Source organism: Amphibalanus amphitrite, unplaced genomic scaffold (genome assembly GCF_019059575.1).
Source record: "Amphibalanus amphitrite isolate SeventyFive unplaced genomic scaffold, NRLGWU_Aamphi_draft 000460F_arrow, whole genome shotgun sequence".
NCBI classification, from domain to species: domain Eukaryota; kingdom Metazoa; phylum Arthropoda; class Thecostraca; order Balanomorpha; family Balanidae; genus Amphibalanus; species Amphibalanus amphitrite.
Window position 1 is genome coordinate 17,342 of NW_024881954.1, and position 25,773 is coordinate 43,114.

The window sequence follows — 25,773 nt, forward strand, 5'->3', positions numbered from 1 at the left end:
AGTGCCCTGCTCTTCACTCAGTGCACTGCTCACTGCTCAGTGGTCACTGCCCAATGAGCACCCATCGCTCAATGCCCTGCCCATCACTCAGTGCAGTACAAGGCTCGGTTGACGGGCGTAACTCGAGACCGCCGTCGTTCAGCCGTGCCGGGTCGACGCGCCCATCTGACCTCACACGAATCACCCGGACGTGCACCGCTCTCCGTGCACCATTGCACTGTGTGCAGTGCAGAGAGCTACCGTGTGGGCCACATGGTAGGTCAGTCAGTCGCAAACGGAGATATCATCCATATGCGGAAATTAATCCGAATTTGTACGTCTCCTACTTGAGCATCAATTCTGTTATTGTGCATCGGAATGTGGTTTATGCGTTACTATAATACAGCTGTTACATCGGCATAAGTTTTTGACTCCTTTTAAAACCATATTTCATGAAACTTCAATCTGCCGTTCGTTTTGTGATTTTCTAGGTGGCGGGATAAGTTATAAATTGCCATGTTACATTAATCTGAATCGTTCATTACGAATACGAAATGGAGACGCCTACTTGGTGATCCCTTTCGGCTTTCTCTAGTTCTGACATGTTCGTCTTATTCCATCGGCCCTCTCACTTTTCCCGTCACCCGTTCTATCCATCGTCCATCCATGCACCACGTTCGTTCATTTTCCCGCCCTCCATTCATTCTTTCTCAGAAAAGACAGCATCCAGCGAGTAGTTTTATTTGTATCGTATGTACAATACTCTGAGTGGAAGAGACGGACCACGGGGTCCACAAATAAATACCTGAACACCACGCAACACCATCTGGCGTCGCGCCTACCAAGCCTCACTGCAGGTATGAATGCGTGAATGTGCGCGTATGTATGTGTGTGTGTGGGCGTGCGGGCCCGCAGGCCGGGCCGGGCCTCAGGCGGGGAGGGGAGGGTAGAGGTTGGGTAGAGAGGAGAGAGACAGGGAGGAGACGGTAGGTCAGGGAGAGTTTCGGAGTGGGTGGGACCACCCCGGGAGAGAGCCCCGTCGGCCAGGGAGGTTTCGGGCCCGCGGCGGCGCCGGCAGCGGGCTCCCTTCCAGCACGCGCCGACAGTGGTGTCTATCCTCACTATAGAACAGCCAATGGGTTCACAATAACAACACTAGACACAGGAAAGGCGGGCGCACGCCCGCTTCGACCACATGCACCAACAACGATATCCGAAGAGTAAAAATCGCCTTGGAGGCTAGAATAGGGTTGTACTTTGTCCATACAATGTTGGCACTTGAACTAATAACGAAACAGCGGCGGCGCGCCGGCAGTGGGGCCGCCAGTCAGCGCGGACAGAACAGAGGCAGACTCGCCGGGGAGGGCGGCCGGGGCGCCGCTCCCTCGCAGATATGTAGGTGAGTATTCAATCACAAATCTCTCCAGCGCAATACGAAATCAGGTAGCGAAATAAATAGGCACAAACGCATCAGCGGGCACCTCGGCGGCGGCGGCGGGGCAGTCAGCTGTGCAACCGTCCGATGTTACCAATTACCTGTTAGCCACAATGGGCGATTTTTAGCGCGGTCAGCGCGTCAGACGGATCGCGTCTCCCTGAGAGGCGGTGGCCGGCGAAAAATGCGCACGATCGCGCCGCGAACGGCAGCGGTAACCATAGAAACGTGCCCATTTTTCGCCGCCGAATCGCGGCAAAAAGCGGTGCGCCGCGGCGCGGTTCGGCGGACAGCTCGCGTCGAACGGCCGGCGCGCGGCCAACCCTTCCGGCGCCGGCGCCGCCCGCGTCCGCGTGACATGATGATACGCCATGCAAATCTGGCAACGGCTTTGATGGTCCAAATTACTATAGTTAGAGGCGTTGTGACGGACGCGTCGGTCCGAACCGGCTTCGTGCCTGTCGAGCCGCGCCGGTACCGTCAACGTGAGTCGACCCGACAAGAAGCAGCCCTGTAATTACGACGCGAGCAAAAACGCCGTGCGGCCCAAAAAGAATCAATAGAGAAATTTTGTCAGTCATGTATAGGTTTTGTTAAACAGGTAGACTGTCCATCAGTGTGGCGGCTGAGTGACAGCCAGTGGCCTGTCGTGACAGCGACGGCACCTAATTGCCGGTCATTACAGAGCCGAAAAAGGCCGAGCAAAAATCGCGCCCAGAAGGGTGAAGGAACACGCCAATAATTGCTGATCAGAAGCGACGGCTGCGCTTTTTACGTGCGGTCGGCGCTGGGGCACGTTGGCTGAGGGTGTCTGCGGTATACCGACTGACCCGTCACGAGACGACCGGTCAGCCACGCCGAGGTCATGGGCTGACCTCGGCGGTAGTGACGGGCGTGTCGCCCCGGCGCGGCTGTCACACGCCGGAAAGGCGGCGCTGAATTCATGGCCGGCGACCGTGGCGCCGTGCCCAGCGCGCACCGCGAGTCGTGAGTAAGTATTATTTGGACAATGTTGCACGATGACAATGCAAGGGCTGCAACAAAGGAACGGCCGCGACCGAAGCGGGCCCTATCGATCCTCGCCTTTCATTAATCTTGACAGCTTTGAGCCGCCTTTGAGATATCAATGGAGTGACGGTGACAGCATGCATGTCATACGATTAGTACAAATAGCTTTCAAACGTCACTCGGTGCGCTGGCTGACAATTTTTAATGACGTATCCTTTGGTATCGGGTAGCGGTACACCTTTAGCCGAGCGCCTGTCACTTCTGCCGACGCCGTTATGTCGCGGGATTGACCACCCGCCGGCAAAAGGTGTATGACTCGCGACGGTCACATCGCAGCGCATCGGCATAAATTAGAGTCGAAAAACTGGCTCGGTGTGCAGCTGCCGCGCGCCAGTCGCGGCGCGCTCGTGACGCGGCGACAAAACTGGTGCGTCACGAGCGGCGCGCCGCGCCGTGCGGCTGACGGCCGCAGTTTGGATAATTGCCGGCGCCGCGGCGAGCCAGAGGATGTGCTGTCATTCAGGTGGGCACGAACAGGGTCTCGGAACCCGCAGTCACGCACCGCTGCCGCCGCCGCCGCCGCCGATCACGACTCCCGCTAATGCGTACATAAATACAAACGAAAAACAACTGAACATCGCATGGCCGGGAGAGGAGCGATCGCGCGCCACATGACCGCCAGCGCGCGCGCGCAAAACGAGTCGGCCAACACAAGAGGGCCGATCTAAGACACTGCGCGCGACCTTCACGTAGCGGAGTCGCGCGCGTCAGAGAGCTACACCACAACACCATGCTACTCTACGACGTACTTGGATGAGAGCTGCTTCGCAAGTTCAGTGTACTTGAGAAACTTCGAGTGCGACGTCTCATCGACACTGGAGTTGCTCGATGAGGGTGGCGAGCGAGGCGCAGCCGCTTTGTTACTCGCGCTCGCCTTCGAGGTGGCCGGTTCGGGGACCATGCCGTCCTTGACAAAGTGCATCTTGGACAGATGGTGGCGGTACGCGCCTTTTGATATGAAAGGAGTATCACAGAAAGCACACTTCATGATCGAGTCGGTCATCACGGCGTCGTTGCATGCCCAGGAGAAGGCGAGGATGGCGCCGGGAGCGCCCTGCGCCGGCGCGCCGCCAGTCCCGGCGCCCGAGCGGGGCGGCGGCGTGTCCGTCTTGTCACAGAGCTTCTGCAGCGCCGCCAGCGGGTTGGCCGGGCCGGGCCGGCGCGGCTCGGCCGGCGGCTCCTCGGCAGGGGTGGAGCGGTCGCTGCCGGCCGCCGAGCGGGGTGTTAGCGCGCGCTCGCTGCCTGCCGCCGGACTAGCTGAGCCGTCGCTCTTCTTGGCGACGTCTCCCACCGGTGAGGCGGCTGAGGAGTGTGAGAGCGGCCGCGCCGCCGCCGCCGCCGGGGGCAGCTCCTTGCTGCCATTCTCCGTCGCCTCGATCCGCAGCGGCGGCAGCGGCAGCGGTAGCGACAACTGCCGCTCGCGCTCTGGCTCGGGCCGCTCGGCGTCACTCTCGGTGTCGAAGCGCGCCTCGGACGCGGCACTCGACTCACTACCGGAGCGGGCCCGCGGCGCCGGTCCGCCCGCCTCCAGCAGCGGCCGAGAGTAGTCGACACTCTCGTCGATACCGAGCCGTTTGAGGATGCTGGCGCCCTGGAAGGCGGCCGAGGGAGCGCTGGCGCGCTGCCGGGGGTTCAGACTCTTCTCGATGAGCCGCTCTAGCGCGTTGATGGCAGATGGGGAGGAGGAAGCGTCGGCAGAGCCCGCCTCGGCAGACGCGCCGCTGCCGGCTCCGGTCGCTGCCGAAGGAACGTCCTCCTCATCATCGCCGGGCGTCTTACGGTCGCTGGCCGAGTTAGACGTCTCACTGGGACTCTTAGAAGCGGTCGTCTTCCCTGGGCACGTTCGGATGTGCTCGACAAACAGCGGGGTGTCGATGCGAGCCGAGCACTTCTCGCAGGTGATCTTACCGGCGCCTTCTTTGACAGCACGTTCGGCCTTCAGTTCTCCCTGCGCTCGCTCCAGCTCCAGCAGTTTCCGCACAGGTAGCGACTTCTTGCGCTTCTCGCGAGTCTGTCTCCGACGGCCACCGGACTCGCTGATGGAGCGCATGATATGTTCCTTGTAGTGCGAGTACTTGACCATGTGGTTGCTGAGTTCCTTCAGACTGGCGAACGCCTGGTCACAGACCTTACAGGTGAGTACGGCATTGACGTGACTCTGGGACGGCGCCTTGGTGTCGGGCGACTTCCACGAGATGATCTGCTCCTGCGAGATGATGTTGGTGTAGTGCTGGGTCTTCTGCATGTGCTGCGTCATCTCGTCCAGCGACTTGAAGCTCTGGCCGCACCACATGCACTTGAGGATCTGTCGCGTCTGCTCTGCGCCCTTCCCAAGCCAGACATCCTGTCCTCGCACCAGCTTCCTCGGCAGAGGCATCGTCTCCTTGAGCGAGCTGACCGCCTCGGAGGTCACCGATGACGTCGAAGGAGACGGCGGGATGGTGGGCGGCGTCGGCATGGTGGTGTGCCGCGCCTCCCGCATGTGCGCCGTCAGCTCCGCCAGCGTGTTGAACGAGATCTTGCACCAGACGCACTTGAGCACGTCACGGGCCTGTTCCACGCCACGGCTCATCCACTGGTTCTGCCACACGTTCGGTCGCTGGCCCAGCTGCCGGAACAGGTCGCTCGGCTCACCAGAGAGCTTGGTGAGCTCCTGCATCCGCTCGAGGGCGCGCGAGGCCTCGCTCGGCGTCGGCGACTTGGTGTAGGGAGGCAGCTTCTGTGAGCTCGGCGGTTCTGGGTCCGGCTTGCCGTTCCACGCGTCCAACTTCGGCAGGGCCGCGCCGGCGAACGGGAAGGGGAACTTGCGGTCCCAGGGCGACAGGAACGTCGGCGGCTTGGTGTCGAGGCGCGGCTGTTTGGGCGCCATCAGCTCGTCGATGTTGTGCCCGCCGGGCCGGCGGCGCGGCACGCTGAGGTCCAGCGGCGAGTCACCGGCTGGCCGCGCGCCCGTCGCCGCCGCCGGGGCCTCCTCCGAGCTGGTGCTGGCCGGTCGGCGCACACTGAAGTCGAGGACGTCCGGTGGTGAGCGGGCCGGCTCCGGAGGGCTGCCCAGGGCGGCCGAGCGCATCGCCAGCTCGGCAGACTGCGCTGAGCTCGGCCGAGAGCCGGCGCCGTCCCTGCGGAAACGGGAAACCGTCACAGAACTGACAGAGGCCGACCGTCACACCGTCAGATAATCGTGGCGCCACGTCACCGTCTGTCTTCAACAAACCCATCATATCACATCACCATGTCACACCCCACGTCAGTCTCACATCACATCACGTCAGGCGCGTCCGTCCCACGTCACCGTTCATCACCCGGCGGTCATCAGAGCCCGTCAGCGCTGACAGAGCCGTCCAGCCCCCAGTTCGGGGAGCTGGGCGTCAGGGGTCAGCAGCGGCAATATATCCGCGTCCAACGACAGGCGTCACCGTCCCACAACAATGCCCGCTGACACATGCCACTTATGCCTTCCCAGAAGTGATTACGAGCTTTGACGGCGCTCTCAGACTATACGGCCTATTTCGTCCCATACATCAACGTGGTCCGAATGTCAAGATAGCTGGATACGGCCATGGCCCCAAATGCCACAAAAAAACGCGTCCCATGCGATACCGAGTGCGGCACCAAATGAGAATAATGAAATATGAGTCGCCGTTATCTTTTCACCGGTGACAGCTAAATCTATTTACACGCTTCGTGCTGACGAGAAATATCCGCGCGGCTGTCGTGGCATCTCCCCTCCCCGCCCGTGGTGTCGAGGTGCACCGTGCTGACGCCGGGCGGCCGGCCCGTGTGCACCGTGCTGGCGACCTACCATGAGGCGGAGGTGGCGGCGCCGAGCAGCATCTTGTCCGAGCACTCGCTCTCCTCGTCACTGGGCATCGGGGCGTCATCTCCGGCGCCGGTGGCGTCATCGGAGACAGCGGCGGCGGCAGCGGCGTCATCCGGAGCGCCGGCGCCGGCGGCAGCTGCAGCCAGGAGCGCCTGCTCCTCTTCCCCTGAAACACAGAGACAGACCTTCGTCAGAGATCCGTCCGGCCTAGCAACACATTAGGAACACGAGCAAGGCGCATGGTCACAGCACATACTACAAGGACACGGTGACACACAGTCACTGAGCCGCTCAGCGGGCCCCAGTAACATCGCGCCGAACTGGGGGAGCGAGGGAATCCCTCGCTGTCACTCTGGATTAATGGCAGCATGGCCATCCCGACAGATTAATGGGAAAGAGGCCGGGACATTGCAGCAGTCAGTCTCACCCCGGAGACTGACCACAAGCTGTCAACTTCGGGAATCACACAAAACCCAGAGAGATGCATCGGACGGCAAAATCGCCCACTAAACCGACCGTCATCCTTCCTAGGCAACCGGCGCACATAGCTGTCGTAATATCTGCTTTCAGGTGTGTCAGGTCGACTAGCGACGGACAGCCAACGGACACATCTGATAGTACGTCTGTCCAGCCGGGGGAGGCTAATCAAACTCGACTGGTGCTGTGCGATAACTGAGCGAATCGGCGGTGATCCGACAGATCTTCTCAGATGTCTGGGGTCGATCAACCCCCTCCCACACACACACCGTTTCGAGCGGACACTGGCGCTCGATGTTTCAATGGAAGAGATTGGTGACATTCGTCAAACGAAGGAAGGTCACTCACAAATGTGTACAGCCCCCGACGCCCGAGCGAACGCGCTAATAGGGCCTTACCAATTGTCGATCATTATTTATGTGGGCGTGTCGACAACTCATTAGCGCTCATAGCTGACACTTCAGTTTCGCCGCAACTGCAGCTGGAGTGAACGGTTACCTACATGTTTTTTTTTCATAGAACTTCTTAGATGACTGGCTATTGCAGGGTAGTTTCTAACACATTGAGTTGCTTTGCAAATGCCCTATAACATCCCTAAAGCAAAAAAAGCAAAGGCAATAAACGCATGAGCGTGATTTCGAATGAAACGATGAAGGTCGGACTGGTCGGAGGATATGATTGCGCATTATTATTTGCCCAGCAACCTTCCCTTCTACCTAACACGGCTCTCGGGGAACCATCCCTCTACCTATAACCCGTCATGGAGGGGAAAGTTGACGCGCCTGGTTATCCCGGGGTCAGAGCCCCACCCCACCCCGCCCGGAATCCGTCGCGCCGCCCTCGCCGCATCCGCGTCATCGAACGGCGCGCAGACAAAGCGCCACAAATCAGCGTGATTAGTCACGTTTAGCGGCGTGATTTACTGCGGCGAGGTGTGATTACCGCACGCCGGCATTGTCTGCAGTGCGCCGCTGGCGCCGCGCGCCGCGGTCGTGCCCGCCGCGCCGCGTTCGCAATTATTTATGGTGGCGCGCGCCAGTGGCGGTGGCAGTGGCGGCGGCGGCGGCGGCGGCTCAGCGCCAACTTCATCTCACCGACTGTCCAGTCAGTCAGGTCACATCCGAGCCGCCAAACAACGTCCCATCACCTCTGACGACCCAGCAGCGCACCCGATTCGCCGCCAAAACAACGCCATCGCGTCGAAATCGCCGCCGCGCCGAAAAACGCCGCACCATTACCACACGGCGGTTATTTACTTTTTCGTCGGCAATTTGGCGCGGCGGCGCGCTGGCCGCGTTTCAATTTGTCGTTGGACGTTTAGTAGAAGTAAAGAGCTGGAGAGGGGACATCGAACGAGACAGCGCTAGTCCGGTCGTCCATCGCCGCCTAACGCTGCCGGACAGTCGGCCGGCTCGTCGGCAGCGATGGAGGAGGCTTCAATTGATCGACTGTCAGCGTCAGAGACGGCCGGACGACGGGGACGCCATCGGACCGGGCCGGACCGCATCTGGGGACAGGGAGACGTCCGGTCTCCGCAGTAGGCGTGTCTGATGGGGGCTGAGCGAGAGCGCAACTGAAACCTTCTGAGGGTAGAGCTAGAGTGTAACTGAAACAGTCTGTGAATAAAACGCTGAGGTAGAATGCAATTGAAAACGTCAGCAGTGGCAGATATGAACACCAGTAGATAATTGCATCACCCATCCACCGGCAATTTGGTCCATTACCGCGGTCATTTCACCGTTGCACACTGCAGATATGATTCGCCAACTGCGGCCGGCAACATAAGCGGAATATCTGGCTAATTCCTCGGCACGGAGGCGTCTCCGCTGAGCCATCTCGGTGACAGCGGACGCCCACAATCCTGCGCCGGCCGCCGTCGGCACCTCCTAATTCCATTAGACACATTATGAGCGGTAATGCGCGACGCCGCAGCCGTCGGCGGCGACGCGGCACGGAGGTATGAATATTCAGACGTGCGTCGGAGTCGACGCTGGCCGGCGGCGTGTTGACGGGCGCGTCTCATAGCGGCCGGATAATCTCATTAGACGCCGCCCGCCCGCGCGCCGAACCCATGAAGGGTGAAATACGGCCGAAGGGACGGGCCAGACCTCCGCTCCGGCCGACAGCGCGCTACGAGAGCTCCAGAGGCGACGCGTTTGAATATGCAGAGGCGCTAATTTTTTAGCGGTGATATGTGTAGGGGGAGCCTGGAGACGCGAGTCTTTGTGATACGAGCCACAGCTCAGCGCGCCACTCTCCCGTGGGTGTCAAAACAGCCGGATTTGAATTGTCTCCCGACCGGTGTCTGGATCTGGTGCGCCATTACTCTCCCTCCCCTCATCCCGAGCCAGACTTACGATGGCAGCAGCGCGGACAAAAAGACGCCCGCTACACGAGACGCAAAAGATTCCACTCGCTTCATCGTCGCCGTCCTTCTCGCAATCATCTACAGACAGCGGAGACCAGAGGTGGTAGTGGTTAGTGTTACCTTCAGTCATGGTGAAAGACTGCAGTCATCACACCAGACCCCTTCGAGACAACACCTCTCCCGTCCAGCCTGCAGCCCAGCCCCGCCTCTGGTCAGCTCGACGGTCTCCGCGGGGGAGCGATGAGGGAGGGCCGGGGCGCCGATCAGTTCTTTGTCTGTCGGTGTCGTGCGCGGTGGTGATAGCGACAGCGGTGCGACAGAGCACACCAGTCGGGAGCGGCGGCAGCGATCGCACGAATCAGCTCCGTCCGTCCCCGCTCCGCTAATCATCAGCGCCGCACTCCTCTCGGCCATAAATCCAACCGGCCGGCCATGCGCGGCCGACGCGCAATACAAAAATATCCAATAAATTAACTAAGGAGGGCGGTAAATAAAAGAAATAATATGCGATAAATCTGTCAGCGTCGCGGCGGACCCCTCCCCCCGAGGCGGCACAAAAAAGGCCGGCCGCCGCCGACCGCGGGGAGACGAGCGCTTTTGTCCGCCCGGCCCGACCCGCCCGCTCCAGTAACGCATGCTAACAAGTCCAGTGCAGTTCTAATTGTGTGATCGGCTGTGCGTGGTGGTGAGGGGAGGGGGGGGGCGGACCAGAAGGGGGGGTCTCGTCGACCGGAAGCTGTCGCCGTCGTTGTGGATGCCCACTAGAGAGATATGAGCAGTCAGCTCCAGACCCGGTCTGATGTGATTGACGATGGCGTGACACGACCAGACGTGAGGATGGTGACACCGCAGGGGGGACGGAGACGAGACACCGCAGAGCTAGAGGGCAGAGCTGGAACAGTGGACGGGACACTGCAAACGGGTAGAGCTGGGACAGTGGACAGGGAGTGCGGCCGGGTCTGAGTTGCTGACCCGCCCGACAGGAAACCCCAGATGAGACGAGGCAGCTGACTAGCAAAGACAAAAACTACACTGCGTCTTTACGCCGTCTTAACCCGCGCCCTGGTGGGGTCTGTTTATGACGCGACCTGGTGGGGGGGGGGGGCTATTTTTTGCCCCCCCCCCTCGTATCTCCGAAACTACTGGACGGATCCGCAAAATTCAAACGGCGTTCGAAAGGCCTGTCAAATTTGTCGAAGGAAACCAAATTTCATTGACCTCGGAGTCACCGATGACGTCACAGGTCAGGTCAAAGATGACATGTTTCACCGTTCACGGGTCTTCTAGGGAATGCGCTATAACACCGAGGAAAACGCATTTTGTCGAGAATCAGCGACAGGGCGTCAGTTGCCTAGTAGATATGTTGCTATTAGAGGTCACTGACAATACCAGGTCAGGTCACAGGTCAGGTCACCAAGGGTCACAGGTCAGGTCAAATGAGCCCAACTTTACTAAGGTCGTGTGATGCATGTTTTATGGCCAATTTTTCATTTCCAATTCAATGGTGTTGGTTATAAGACTATCAGGTACGGCTTAGGTCACTTTCTGGTAAAGTTCAGGTCAAGGTCAGGTCAAGGTCAGGCCAAAAAAGGTCAAATTTTAAAGTTGATAGTTTTGCATAAAATGAGTATTGATTCGATGCAGCTCGTCACGGGGAGTCTAATGGTGGTCTTTGTTTTGCGCTACGGGGTCTAGAATTGCTAAAAATTGAGTTTGAAAATTTGACGTCATCAATTTTGAACAGTTTTTTCGCTATAACTTGGCCAAAAAAAAGAAGTATTGATCTCAAATTTGGTATGTAGATAGAAGGCGGTAGGGACTATCACATATATTCCGGTTTTTTCGAAATGCAAAAAACTTTTTGGATTTTTCGGCTATTATTTTCAAAAAATCTATTTTTTTTTATTTTTAGGGGTCAAAATCCAAAAAATTCGAAAACCGAAATAGCAGTTTTGTAGCCCTGTTGATTCTACAGCTTTTATAACCTTATCATTTTTCTGTATTTGCAAAGCTATAGGCCTGACAGCTCTTCCCGCGAAACCCTTTTTTGGGTCGAAAACGGCAGAACATGACGTCACTCTGACGTCATTTCCGGCCAACCTATCATAGCCTTTGGATTTTTTTTTTGGTCAAAATGTGCAAAATTGATGTCCGGGAGGGTACTGAAAGTTTGGTGACGATCGGCGCAGCGGTTCTGGAGATATATCGAAAAGTCTGGAGGGGGGGGGCAAAAAATAGCCCCCCCCCCCACCAGGTCGCGGGTTAAAAGCGTTCAACGCATTTATAGAGCTGAAGGCATGCGAAATAGTTCGGTTGAATCTCTTTTGGGGCTGAAAGTAATCGTGGCTCAGCTATATCAAATTCAGAATCTATGTTGGCAGTTGGTACGGTAGTATGTCCATTATCATCGATCGGAATAATGTTTTGTGAGAAAATGAACAGCTAGAGACTTGCTGCAGCTTTGAACATTCTGAAGTATAAAAACACAGGCCTCACTACCCATTTCACGGTAAGAGAAAAGAAATAAATCAAAGTATACGGTTGGCCAGCAACAGCCTGCAGCGCTAAGTGGCGGCGGGGGGGGGGGGGAGTGGGGCGGGGGAGGCGGGAGAAGGGCGGGGCGGCCCCGTACGATGGACACGTCTCTCTGCGCCGTCCGCACGTGCGCCGCGAACGTGACTGCCGCGCCACTAATGGACACGGCGTATCGCGCCGCATCGGCCGCCGCGCCGCCACTGTAGCACACTCGGCGCCGTCCGTCTGTCTGCTGCAGGGTCGTCGCAGTCGGCACGACAGCCGCCGGTGCCATCGCTCAAGGCGTCACTCTAGATTCTGGCGATAACGTCAGCGGCATCACTACCACTACCAGCACCAGAGCAACGGCAGCGGTGGCTGACTGTCAGCCGGCGGTCCCCCGTGGATGACGGTCCGTCCGTCCGCCCGCCGCGCCCGTCTGTCCGTCCGTCACCGACGTAATGGCATCCCCACATGGGGAGGGGCAGTAACGACCTCTAACCGGGCCGAGCGCCGCCGGGCGGCCCTGATGACCCGTCACCAGCCGCCCATCCATCCCCATCTATTGGAGACGCGCCCGTGATGGACGGTAATACCTCCGTTGTCTTTCAAGTGACCTCTGGTGTCCCCCCGGGCGGCGGCCGGCGCAGCGGCAGGGGCGCGCCCAGGATCGTGATTTGGGAGACTCGTGAGACCTCAATTAGACATTTCAAATCGACTGCAGCGACCGTCTTTCACTGAGCTTCACTCGACCACATCGTCACCCCTCCCTCCGCCCCACCCTCCAATGCCTTGGAGCGCTTCTGCTCGTGTGGGCATTCAGCGCAGCGCTAGCTCGGACTACCTCAACGGCGCGGCTGCACTGAGCGCCGGCGGCAATAAGCGTGCGTCCGTGTGATTGATGCTTGACGGATGTGCCTCTATCGACCCGCCGGGCGGGCGGCCGGGGGCCGTCGACGCTCGTCGGCGCGGCGCCCGCGCGGCGTCGGCGGCGACGACCACGACGGCAGGTGGCGACGAGGGCTCGGGGCGGCGCTGTGGGCACACTCCACGGCCGATGTCACGAACGACACGTGAGAACTGCAACACGATGATGATTTAGAGACGAGCAACTGACCGCGGGGCATGAGTCAGCGCGGAGGAACACCGATAAACTGCCAGATCGTCTGGCAAAGGCGAACAGCCTGCAGGTGATAAAGCACGACTCATTCAACTCCGCCACTGGCATGACCTGACGGGTCACTGCGATGTCACGTCGACAACAGCGCCATCTATGTACTAGGGCCGTTCCAAAAGTAATGCCTCCTATTTTTTAACTCAAAAAGTTGATGAGGCTTAAAGATGGGAATGGCGTCAATAAATAGAGCATACTTTCTTTGTTCTACGTTTATTTTTCTACGTAGTCACCACCACTCTCAATGCACTTTTGCCAGCGATGAACGAGAGCCTTGATGCCTCGCTCGTAAAAGTCGGCGCCCGCCGAGGTGGTCCATTTCTTCACGGCGGCAATGACGGCGTCGTTGTCTGGGAAGCGCTGCCCACGTAAGCCGTCCTTCAGAGGCGCGAACAAGTGGAAGTCGGACGGTGCCAGATCAGGACTATACGGAGGGTGTGGCAGCACCGTCCAGCCGAACTTTGCCAGACATTCTGTGGTCTTCAGACTCGTGTGTGGCCTGGCGTTGTCATGTTGCAAACAGAATGTTTCTCTTTTTTCTGGCCTTACGCGAGCTATCCAGGCCTTCAGTTTTGTCAACGTTTCAACGTAACGGTCAGAGTTAACAGTCGCTCCTGGTTCCAGGAAATCCAAGAGGATGACACCTTTCCTGTCCCAGAAGACGGTGCACATCACTTTGCCCGCTGATGCCAGCGTCTTGAACTTCTTCTTTGCTGGAGAGTTCGAGTGGTGCCATTCCATTGACTGCCTTTTGGACTCTGGCTCGTAGTGGTGACACCACGTCTCGTCACCAGTGATGATGCGGTCCAGGAATCCGTCACCTTCTGCCTCGTAGCGGTTCAACAAGTCCTGGCAGACATCTCGCCGCCGGTCCATTTGGTCCTGCGTGAGCATCCTTGGAACCCACCTGGCACAAACTTTGCTGTATCCCAAGGATGACAGCATCGTTTCCACTGCACTGACACCCACATCCAACTCTTCTTGCATTTCATTGAGAGTTATCCGCCGGTCGGCACGGATCAGTCCATCGAGGCGCGCTTCGTTCTCCGGGGTGGTGGCGGTGTGCGGACGTCCGGAGCGAGCTCTGTCTTTGACATCACTTTCACCGCTCTCAAAACGACGCACCCATCTCCTAACTGTGCTCGCATCCACCGCGTCTGCTCCATAGACCTTCTGCAGGCGTCGGTGGATGTCGATGGGTGCATTCCCTTCCCTGTGAAGGAATTCAATGACGCATCTCTGCTTCTGACGAGTTTCCATAACGAACTTCGTTTATCAAGGCCTCACGCGGTAAATATCTGTAATAGAGAAATGAAAGTTTTAAGACATGCGAGTAAAGGTTCAGTCATGATACGGTGCAAATTTCAACCCCCTCCGATCATTTCGGGCGGAGTTAAAAAATAGGAGGCATTACTTTTGGAGCGACCCTCGTAACTACCCTCCCTGTCACTCCACCAGGCCCCTCCTTGTCAGTCCACTGAAGCACTGACCGGGTGCAGCCACCAGAAATGGTCATCATAAACAAGGTGCCGGCGCCTGTTTGGGGCGGAAACCAGGTGATATGTTTATGGGAGTTCATTATTTGAGCGAACGAAGGTAATCACGGCTGGTCGGCCGGCCGTTCGGGGGCGTGGCGCACAAATCACCACTAACTCCGGCGGCCGTCACTGGGTGGCAGCACCGTCACAGCCCCGCCGCCGGCATGACGTATGGCTCCATTTTTAATCTGGTCCATCTACGAAGGGGAGGAGATATTGCAATTAACAAAGCCAGCGACGGTTAATCACTTTTAATGTAAAATTTCGAAATAAATCAGCCGTAATAGCGCCCATAAGTTGCGGCTATAATGGCAGGGGGATCAGTCAGGAACGGCGTTTTAATGCCACTGCCAAGGCCAGAAAGGGCACCATGCGGCAATTTATCGATTATATCAATCTGTCTATCACCTGAATCGAGCCATGCATGTAAATACGGCCGCGGCGGACCGATCGTAAAGCACAACTGCCCACCGGGCGGATTTCACGAGCTGGCTGGCCGGTGGGCGGGGTAACTGGTGCAGGGACCTGACTGGGGCGGCGGTCGGCCGGCCGGTGGGCAGGGTGGGTCACCAAAACGGGCAGCGCCTCCCCCCCCCCCCGCCCTGCCGGTAACGGTGCAACTGAAAAGGCGAAGACAGTCGGGGAGCGGCCGGGACGGGCCGAGGCGGGAGCGGGGAGCGGGGGCGGGAGGTGCGTGAATGATTGCCCGATTTCGGATCGGCGATCGCCTCTGTTGATGCATGTCCAACACCCATCGCCGGCCGAAGCGGCTCTGCCGGCTCGTCTGAGCTGCTCCATCTCGGATCAACGGGGCTCGAAAACAGCGTCCGTCCCCAGCCAGACCCGGACCCGTCCCCAGCTCCGTGCTCGCCGCCTCATCGGCCCCATATCAGCAGACAATGGCGGCACGGTCAGCCAGGTTGTCATGGCAACCGGAGGTGACGGCCGGCCGGAGGGCGACATTTGCGGCGCCCCGGGCCGGTTAATCGGCCCAGAGGTGGCCGTCAGGGCCTGTCGCTCAGTGGAGATGGTGCCAGCGTCGCTGTACCTTCCGGCCGAGGTCGGCAACGCCTCCAAGGCACAGACTACGGGTCACCGCGTGACGTCAGAGGTCACAGCAGGAAAAGGTGCGATGTGATCCCCACTTGCTAACATGTCCGTTTATTTTCTACTCATACTCCTCGTTCAATGGTTTCACCAACAATTTCGCAAGACGATCATGAATGACAGAATCAAGAGATGATCTGACTTTAACGATACAGAGAAAACGTTTTCATGAGCGCCTTTACGGCGTGTCTGGTGCTGCGACTCGTGACTGATGCTAGCCGATACGGTCGCCGCCGCCGTCACCGGCCATCACCAGCCGTCATCAGCCGTCCGTCATCGTCGTGACGCTTCAACGTCATTCGTCCGCGGCGCCCCGCTTCAGCGACGCTGACTCATTCGAGGCGCAGCAATAAAAGACGAATTATGGATATATTCGTCGATGTTAACGTCTCCGGCGCTGATCCGTTTACCCGTAAATCAAAAGATCAGTGCACTCGGAGCGTTTTACGGGCGAGCGGTCGACGCCTTTTGACGTTAGGGTTGGGCCCCAACATGACGGGTCAGGACGGACTGATGGGACGGGAAGAAAAGGACTGATGGGATGGGAATGGACAGGACAGGACAGACTGGGACGGAATCGGGCTGGACGGGCACACGAGATATGGTAGGTAACAGTAGGTAAACGACGGAATTGAATCGTCCGTTCTTCGATTCTGACATTAGGTTTTCAACCGTGAGATCGGGGTGCTTGTCCGTGAACGATAATCATTTTGGTGGGTGTCTGGTACCTGGCAAGCAGTTGATATAAAAGTTTATAAAGACTAGAAAATAGGCATCAGCCAAACGGCTTTCACCACAGATCGCGAAACAAAGGCTTGCCGTACCCTAATTAACACGTAGCAGAGTCGCGCTGCAACTCACGGCCAGGCGCGAGCATCGCGCCTGTGTAAACTATGTCAGTTGGTCGGATAAAAGAGCCATCAGCTGCTCCATTACCGCTGTGTCTGCCGGTTGGCACGCGGCGCACCCGGCCTGTCGGTGGGCCGTCAGAGGCCAGAGCGGCCTCACAGCGGCGTGCAACCGGGCCGGGCGCCCGAGACGGCCGCCGCGCCGCCGAGGGCCGGACCACCCCGAAACGACACGGGCCGCGCGGCACCGTGCGCCCCGCTCAGGTGGGAGGGGCGCACAGTGTCGGCGGCGCCCACAGCAGCCCTAGTTCACCCGGCGGCCGGCAGGCGGCGCGCCGAGCGCCCGTCTTCGCTGGCGGCGGACGGAGGTGACGGGCCCTCGCCCCCACCTCGAACACGACACACGGATAGCCGGGACGATTCCATCGCAGGTCGCCCGCAGGGTGTTATTAATTACGCGTCACAATGACACAAGAAGTCCCAGAAACGGCTTCCACCACAGATAATTATTCATATAAATCGGTCAATTATTTTCCGGCTGCCCTGTGTATCAGATTATCCATCATCGGGGAAGTCATGTTCATCACGGAACCCATTAATATGTTTAGCCGGTGATTGATTGAGAGACATTAAGCCGGCGGGTCGGCGCCGCCGGACGCTCCTGCTACGTTCGTACGACTCCGCATCAGACCGCCTATCACACTTCCAGTCGCTAATTACTGGCCCGGAGGCGGCGGCGGCGGAGGCGCCGCACAGGCCAGAGAGCGGAGCAAAAACGACGACCGCGGCCCCCGGCGGCGCATCTTAATCGCTGGGTGACACGTCAGCACCGCATCGTGTCAGCCGTCATCAGCGCACGTCATCGGCGGGCACGTCATCAGCTCGTCAGCGGCGCACGCGCACGGGACGGCCTCGGCGGGGGCCGGAGGTCTCACAGAGAGCTGCTGACCTGTCACCTTCGGTAAGGCGATCAGCAGCAGCTCAGGGATCAGCAGCTGACGCCACTTGTGGCAAGCTCTCCACCAAAGAGTGATGATCGAACATTAGCCGCAACTCCGCTCCGACAGTTATCTACATCACAAAGACGTTCAATTCGACTGGGAATTCCCTCTCTCAAGAACCTTCTCAGAACAGTCTTGATGACAGATCATCCATCCCCGTTCATCTGTTGCACTTCCTTAACCCGTGCCGTCACCCTCTGCGCTCCACCCGGTGACCTCGGTCACTGCGTCACCTCCAGTGACCACCGGCTGACCTCTGACCCCGCCTGCTCTCTCGGGAGCACATCTGTGGAAGCCGCCGCGCGCCCGGTCACGCAGTCGCCGTCCATCGCGTCTAACTGCTGTCCACTCCGGCGGGCGACCGCTTCAATCAGCATTAGCCGCGATGCGGCCGCTTCGTCGGCCAGTCTCGTCGCCAACGACGAGGATAGCGCCGCTAACGACGGGGATAGCGCCGCTAACGCCGGTGCCGACGGTGCAAACGGCCGACGCGGCCGGCTAACGGCACGATACGGCCGACGGTCGTGTCCCCCGGCGGCCGCCGCCAGACGAGGTGCCTGCGCTGACCTCTTAGCAGCCACCAGTGCAGCGGTGACCAGGTCTGTCCCAGACGTCACCAGGGTATAACGACGGATACAGTGGGGACAACAGCTGGCGGCCAAAGACTGGAAACATCAGCGGATAAATCGCAGGGCGAATCAGTTCATGTTCAGCGAAAATCACACTGATCAAAAGGTCCAAATGTTGTAACTCTAAATATCGAGTTTCCTGTCAAATCGCCTTGCTCCAACTTCGAGTCTCCTCTCTTTATTCACCCCAGCCAACCGTCAAGTATCCAACGACATGCCTCTCCGGCGGTTGAGGCACTGAGGGAGCAGCCTCACTACCGCCGGATCGCCAGGTAAATAATTACCGTCCGGCTCATCCATCGTTGGGCGGCAATCGGCCGGGGCGCCGCCATGAATATGAGATCGGTGTGCGTCGACAAGACCAACTTCTGTAATGAGGAATGTCGCCGACCGCAGCGGCCGCCGCCGGCGTCGGCGTCGGCGCATTAGAGGATATTCGTCATCGGAGGGGGATGGGGGGGGGGGGGCAGGCGATCTGTCTCCAGTGGATACAAACAGCCGTGCGGCGGCGGTTGGCGGATGAACTCGTCGTTTGAATGTCAGCGCAAACATGAACCAGCGGTGTAGAAGAATGGGATGGAGAAATACCGCACTGGCACGGAGCACTACTGGATGCATGACATGGTTATGGTTAAAGGACTGATGACACAGAGAGCTGAGAGCTCGGCAGAAGAATGTTGCTAGACAGTCAGGTAAGATATTCCACCGCTGCAGTCATTAGTCATCCCCATTTTGAAATGTGAACACCATCCAACATCCAAAAAGCCCGCGTCATTCATAACCCGGAACTGTTGCACGGCTCTAAAAGAGAAGTGGACACTGATTGCTCGATGGTCATGAGCAAGTGTCAGGGTCAGACAACAGACTCTCCAGGGTCGTCCAAGAACATGGCATTCAGTACCGTCAGTCAGCACTGTGATTGATTCAGCAGCGGTCAGAGGTGCGACCAAGACATACTGCGGGTCAGCTGTGCCAAAGGCTTCTCTTCAGAGCAGCACTGATGATCGAGTGAGGTCACACAAAGGTGGTGAATGCACCGTGTCCGGTGCAGCGCCGCGGAGAGAGAGGGGGAGGGAGGGAGGGAGAGGGAGAGGGAGAGGGAGAGGGAGAGAGAGAGAGAGAGAGAGAGAGAGAGAGAGAGAGAGAGAGAGAGAGAGAGAGAGAGAGAGAGAGAGAGGGGGGGTTAAGAGGCAACTAGACCACCAGGAGACAGCAGACGACCGATAAACTATTGAGAGACAAACGAAATACAAGATAAGGATGACCAGGGAACAGCCATGAGCCAGGAAACACTCAAGATTTCGGAGGAAAATGGGTGAACGTAACATCTGCGAGACATCTATGTATAGCCATTCTTGGAGGGAGACGTCTCCAGACTGACGACACGATACAAGACTGAGTGACCTCCGGAGTTGTTCGCTCCGTACACCATCTCTGCGAACGAGGGCCTGCGGGCGGGCGACACTCAGCTGCGGCCAATCCAACCGGCCGTGTCTATAGAAACGTCAGCCGTCGAGCGGGCCCGCCGGCCGCCTCCGCCCGCGCCCGCGCTGCCATATTGATACACGGGGCGCCGTGGCGTCGCTCCGACAGCTGATTGATGCTGGTATTGTTCCTCAGTCACACCATCCAGGTCACAGGCAGACAGACGGGCTTAGGCCGTCCGACAGACAGGACAGTCGCGCCGCCCGGCCGACGGACAGACAGACAGGCTAAGCCAGACAGCCAGACAGTCGGACAATCAGACAGGTGGACAGACAGATAGTTGGACAGTCAGACTAGCAGTCGGGCTCAGGTAGACATGGAGAGGGACGACTGACCAGCAAGTCAATAGATGATTGCTTTCGCTTCAAACACCGATCAAGCCTGCAAGACTGATGGACCTACATGTTAACCGGCATGCTCTTCTTCGTCTCCTCTCCTCCGTCGCGCCGCCCACCGGATGTGGCCAGACCTCCGGGTGGCGGATGGGGGTCCGACACCTCCCCACACCTGCCAGGCCAGGAGGAGCAATGGGACGTCCCGTGAACTGGTCCCACACAGATGCCGACAAAGCGGCTATTTACACCGCGTGTCCATGTCGTGTCATTTCTCATCGCCGATCATTACAGCCAACAGGAGGCAAATAAACCACCGACTCGGCCGTCGCCAAATATTTACCGCCCCCGGGGCAGGTTCGGTGGACCGGGGGCAAACGATAATTGGCAATTGGTACGGCGTATCCTCGCATCGTGCCACCCGCGCACCTGTTTACCTGTTCATGACATGTTTAGGTGTGGCCCCGCACGATGTCTTGCCACCCACGGAAGTCCACGCAAACGTAACGTGCGCCAAGCGGGGTGACAAACGAAGCAGCAAGAGCCGGGTCATTAGGCTAGGTCCGGAGCGTCAAAAGAGTCATTCGGCTGGATGAAACCCGAGCCCATATTTCTCAGCTGATCGGAGGACTGAGGTGTGTTCTACATAGGCTCTGTTTTATACCACTTGCAGACGGCGCTCGCGATGTGCGCGGCGGGCGGGCGGTGAGTGTCAGCCGGCATGTGTTGACGCCCGTCGTCTTATGTTAATTAGATGCCCGCGATAAAAAGCGGCTTGTCGCTGCCGGTGCCAAGCGGACGTGTAACACGCAGACCACTCGGCGGGCATTTATCAGAGGTGAGCCGGCACGGGCGGGCGGCTGCCTGAGAACGTCCCGGAGTGACGCCCGCGCCGCCCGGCCCGTCACTCACCTCACCGTGACGCGTCACGACGCCACAACGGAGCGTCACGGGTCACCGAGGCGTGACAGCACATCAGCGGTGTCACAAAACATCACGGCACGTCTGTCAGCGTCACGGGTAGCGCGGACCATCAAAACACATCACGGGATCGTCACGAACCGTACCGAAGCCACCACGGCTCTCCACTGACCCATAGTTCGAAGTCGAGACATGGCCCACATTCGTTCCTCTGGGATCAGAGGAACTTTAAACACCTGGCTGACGGTGACCCATCACGAAAACTCGTCACCCTGAGTGACGGCGGGTCGGCAGAGCTGTTTACCCTCCTAATGGCCGCGACGGCCGCCCGAGAGACAGAGAGACGCGAGACGTGTCCTCGGCAGTCAGAGGTCGGTCCGGACAGAGAACAGCGGCAGAGGTCCAGACATTCAGGTCACAAACGCGACTGAAAAAGGGGCACAAGCGAAAGAGAGTAGTGCAGATAACACAAGCAGCATATGTGCAGAAGCTAGGGGAACATAAATGACACACATCCGGAGAAATGAGCGGTCAAGCCACCAAAGCCACCAAGTGCATACGGATATAAGCGGAAGAACCTCTCGTGGCCATCAATTTTTTCTCAATTCTATCATTTTTGCCTTTGAGAAGGACCAAACTGTTTGCAAGATGAATGGAGAACCAAACATATCAAAGCACCAAAGGTCGGGTAATATCAGCGACAACTGCATTACCCCTGAGCTGCCCTGTTGACGATCCGTCCGTCCTCATCCCTCGTCTCTCGTCTCTCGTCTGGCAGCCGCTCGGCGCACCATCAGCGTCGTGATGTGCTCTCAGATAGGGCCGCATCAATCAGGCCGGCTCGCTTCAACTCATTTCCTCGATTGGCTTATCGCGCCTCCCGCGCCGGCAAAACAGCCGCTGCGAGCCGTAGGCGGGCGTGCTCGGCCGTAGTCGGGCGTGCTCGGTGGTAGACGAGCGCCGTTCAGCAGTGGGGCGCAATCGGCGGTGCTCAGCATATACGTACTCAGCACTCACTCGCTACTCATGGCTTCTTAACGATCTCAAATGTACCAATTGTGAGCAGGTCATACGAACTTAGTATGGTAAAGGAAAAAGTAGCGTAACACATGCTAATGATACTGTGATAAAAAGTGTTAACTGTTAGGAGCCATTAATGCACAAACGTTCTCGTTTAAAATGGCTGAAACATGCGGGAATGAAAACAATGATCCATGCGAAACGATTTTCACATGAAGAGGAAATGAACACCACAAGTGATGTTTAAATTGCTCGAGCTTCCACGCAGTCATTTGTCAAAATCGACCAGCTGTTCCGACAAGAGCACATGCCTTTCATTCCTCACACGGGAAACCAATACTAGCACTACTATAAGCAAGCTGCGCAGTCAGCCACGATACGATACCATCTGTCTTCGCTTAACTTAACACACTTGAGCGCGCTTGAGCAGTGAACAACAGTAACCACATCACTGAGTGACCAGCTCCTCAGCATTGCTCTAAAATCTAAACGAATCTGAATGAAACTTCGGCAGCAGAGGAGGCTGATCAGCTACTCTGGGTGACCCGAAGGACCGTGACAGGCACCTGGCAGCACGCCGTGACAATAGCTCACGAGTGGGCCGTCCGTCACCGCCTGCCCTCCGCCCGTCACCCGTCCATCAGCCGTCCGTCAGCCGTCCGTCAGCCGGTGACAGAGGACGGCCCTCGGACGGTCTGACGGACGACCGGACGACAGACACCTGGCACCGGTGCCCGCCCCGCGCCCGGCTGTCAAAGAGTCCTGTCCTCCTGAGAAGGGCGTGCCGCAGTGGCGTCTGTTGACGTTCGGGACGAGGGAGCTCAGACGAGTGGCGTATACCTGCTCCGAGGCAGAGGGAGAGGGGGAGGGAAGAGCGAGAGCGTATACTGACTCCGGGGGAGGGAGCAAACATCGCCACCTCAAACAGCGGCCGTCCGTCGCGCGACCACCTGCGCTGCGATGATCAGACCGACACCTCGTCCCAGATCAGAGTAAACTCAGAACATACCAGACCAGAGCGGAGCAGAGCAGACCAGAACACAGATCAGATCAGATCAGATCAGACCAGACTCCGCCCCAGCGCTGAAAGACCACCGTGGGGGACAGACACCTGGGTGAGAAGTGGGATACTACAGGTGTGGTAAACACCTATGGGGAGCGAAGTGGGATGTCCTGCCCCACATGGACACCTTGTGTGGTCTGGTGAAGAACAGGCAGATGAGCAGATACCTTCAGGGCGTCAAAGGCAGGCTTCTACCAGGCAGACTCTCAAGATAGTTCGATCTTCAAAGCTGTACCGGAATTCGCATTCTTGAAATAAGAGCATGGTATAGAATTCAAACTCAAATCAGTACATTACATCGGTCAAGATCCCTATCCTCCGTTCCATGTTCGGCAGTTTTTAGCTCCAGATTCGCCGTCGCCCGCCGCCGATCCAGATCCGGTTGCTGAGACCGCCCCTGCCGGCCGGGTCCGTGCCGGTGAAAGGGTCCCCTGCAGAGCAGTGACCGGACGGGGCGCGGTGGCAGTGAGAGACACTCATCAATCGCGCCACGTCATCCGTGCGCCGCGCCGGCCGACACAACAAAACTCTCGGCGTGCCGCGCCGGCCCGAGTGGCGACCACAGCCGCTGCAGGGGACGGCTCGCGGCCCGTGCAGGGGCTGGGGGCTGCTGGCCGGCGCTGCAGGCTGTCTGCCGCGGCGGTGACGCAGCCGGTGACGCGCTGACGCCGCCCGGATCCGGGTGTGTCTCTCGCCAGTGACGAGCGAGATGAGGCGCCCCATTGTGCGGGTGTCGGACGGCCTGACACGGCCCGGGCGGGACGGTCGCCGAGATACTGGGCTGACCGGCTGACAGACGGCCGACACCGACCGGAGCGGCGCCGACAGAGACAGACAGCCGGAGAGAGACGGAGAGCGAGAGAGGGAGAGAGGGTGAAAGGAGCGGGAAAATACAGAGTGATTGAAACGGTCACGAAAGTGACGTCGGGTCATGATCGATCGGTGGAGGAAAATACTACCAAAAGCGCACTGAAAGGCAAACAGGACGACCCCGAAAACAGGCCAAATCGGCCCACCTGCCGGTCGGTTCGAACCCATCCCTGAGCGCGCCCCCCCCCCTCCCGTCCCCCACTGCTCACGGTTCAGTCCGACATCCAATCCATCACGGGGCATCTGCATGCTAAAACACACCGGCAGCGCGCCGCAGGGCGGCCGAGTACCTGGTAGAGTAGCCGCGGCCACTAAGGACCTCCCGGAGGGGCTATCGGCCGACCGGCGCGCCCGGCCCGACGACGAACGTTAACGTCTCCGTCCAGACGTTAACGTCGCCCGGTGACGGACGCTCCACGGCGCCGGCGCGGCCCTAGGAGCCGCTTTCACCGATGACTTATCGACGCCGCTATCGGATCATCGGCAGCCGTGATCGTGAATTATCGCGCGACGCTGTTTCTGGCGCGAACGGCCGTCGCCATCGGTCAGTGCGATGGGCCATCGCGTCTCGCGGCGCCCCTCCTGACGACCCGCGCGACCCGCCGCGGTCAACTGTGCAGGATGCAGGTCCGGTGCCGTCCGTCTCGTCCCCCTCCGATCTCAGCGGGATGCGTCACGAACTGGCCGGCGTCCAGCCGTCCGTGGGCGTCCCACCGTGACATCCCGTCGTGTCCCACCGTGACATCCCGCCGTGTACCGCCGGACGTCCCTTCACCCGTCCTTTCCGGCGGCGTCCCATCAGCCGGTCGTCTTCTGCGGCCGGCCGTATTTGTGACCGGCTCGCGGATGTTTTGTCCATGCCTGTTAATGATTTTCGCGGCGTTCATTAGAGAATCGGTGCGCCATAAAGCGAGCGTCTGACACTGACGGATGGCCGAGAGCCGGCGCGGATAATAAATCGGATTGTATTGGCGGCCGCGCATCTGACGAACAGTTGCCGCTCGTGATGGATGAGCGCGGCCGCCATCGCCGGCCGCCGTGCGCTGATGAGTTTTTACACCGGCAAACACTTACCGGGCCGGCTGTGACAAATGGAGCGAGAGGTCGGTCAGCGTCCGCCGGCCGGCTCGGGGCTCACAGGAGAGAGAGAGAGGCCGCCGGTCGGCCCGAGGACCAGGTGATAGCCATGACGAGACAGAACCGCCGGCCGGCGCGGGGTGCGCTGGGAACAGCGCCGGCGCCGCCCCAGCAGAGGCGGCCCGGCGGGCGCTCAGGAGCCCTGCCGAGCAGTGTGCCAGGTGGGTGCCGACGAACCAAGAGAGGCCAACAGACCTGCCCCTCGTCTGGGCTGAGAGCTGAATGTCGGGCAGCGATGTGCGAAGAACAGGCGATATCTGACAGATCCTCTGCCGTGGCGCGGGCCAGCGCGAGCCCGCAGCGCGCCGCGCGGCGTCTGGTTTTAATCCGGCCGTCATTCCATTCCATCCACTCGGCGCATCGATTTGCCGGCGTGGCGTCTCTCTCATCTCTCTGCTCTCCCTCTCCGGGCCGGCGGTCCGTCACCGGCAGACGCGCTGGACGTCGCCGCCGGCCGCGCCGTCCGCTGCCGCAGATAACGACACGTCGTCCGCGGTCCTGTCGTCGGAGCTGGACACTCCCCGTCCCTGGGGAGGGAGCCAGAGCTCCGCTCGTCCTCCCCGCGGCTATCGCGGCGCCCTCGAGGCACGCAGCGACAGCTCGGTGGCCCTCCGAGATCTCGGCAGGGTAACTCTCCCTTCCTCTTGACGGATTAAGTAGTAAAAAAAACTCCCAGCATTCCCTCCTTCCTGACACAAGAGTCGCCAAGCTAAAAATGTCCCTAAAAATGTCCTACCCGGGGCTTCCGAGTCCATCAGTGATGCGGGCGGACAGCAGCGCAGGCCATCCCTCTCAGCTCCCTCCCAGCCCTCACAAAGGTGTCGGGCCAGCCGTCCGCCGCCAAGCGCGACAGAAACAAATGTGACACAGTTGCATGCCTATGTCGAGTGCAGGCACCTGCTGCTTTTCTTGACGGAATGCTGGCAATGCGCGCGGCATCCGCGCTCGCCCAAACAAATTAACAGCGCAGAGCGGCAAAAAACTAGC

At 58.9% G+C, this 25,773-nt stretch overlaps 1 protein-coding gene across 1 annotated transcript in view; it reads right to left on the reverse strand.

Annotated features, from left to right (window-relative positions):
• Positions 1-704: 704 nt before the first annotated feature.
• Positions 705-25,773, reverse strand: part of LOC122391898 (protein tiptop-like) — a 104,115-nt gene continuing 79,046 nt past the window's right edge. Inside the window, exons 2-3 of the mRNA XM_043386224.1 lie at positions 6,285-6,468; positions 705-5,601 (exon numbers count right to left, since the gene is read on the reverse strand). Of these exons, the coding sequence (XP_043242159.1) occupies positions 3,216-5,601; positions 6,285-6,468 (2,570 nt within the window). The 3' untranslated portion in view covers positions 705-3,215. The remainder of the gene's footprint in view (positions 5,602-6,284; positions 6,469-25,773) is intronic.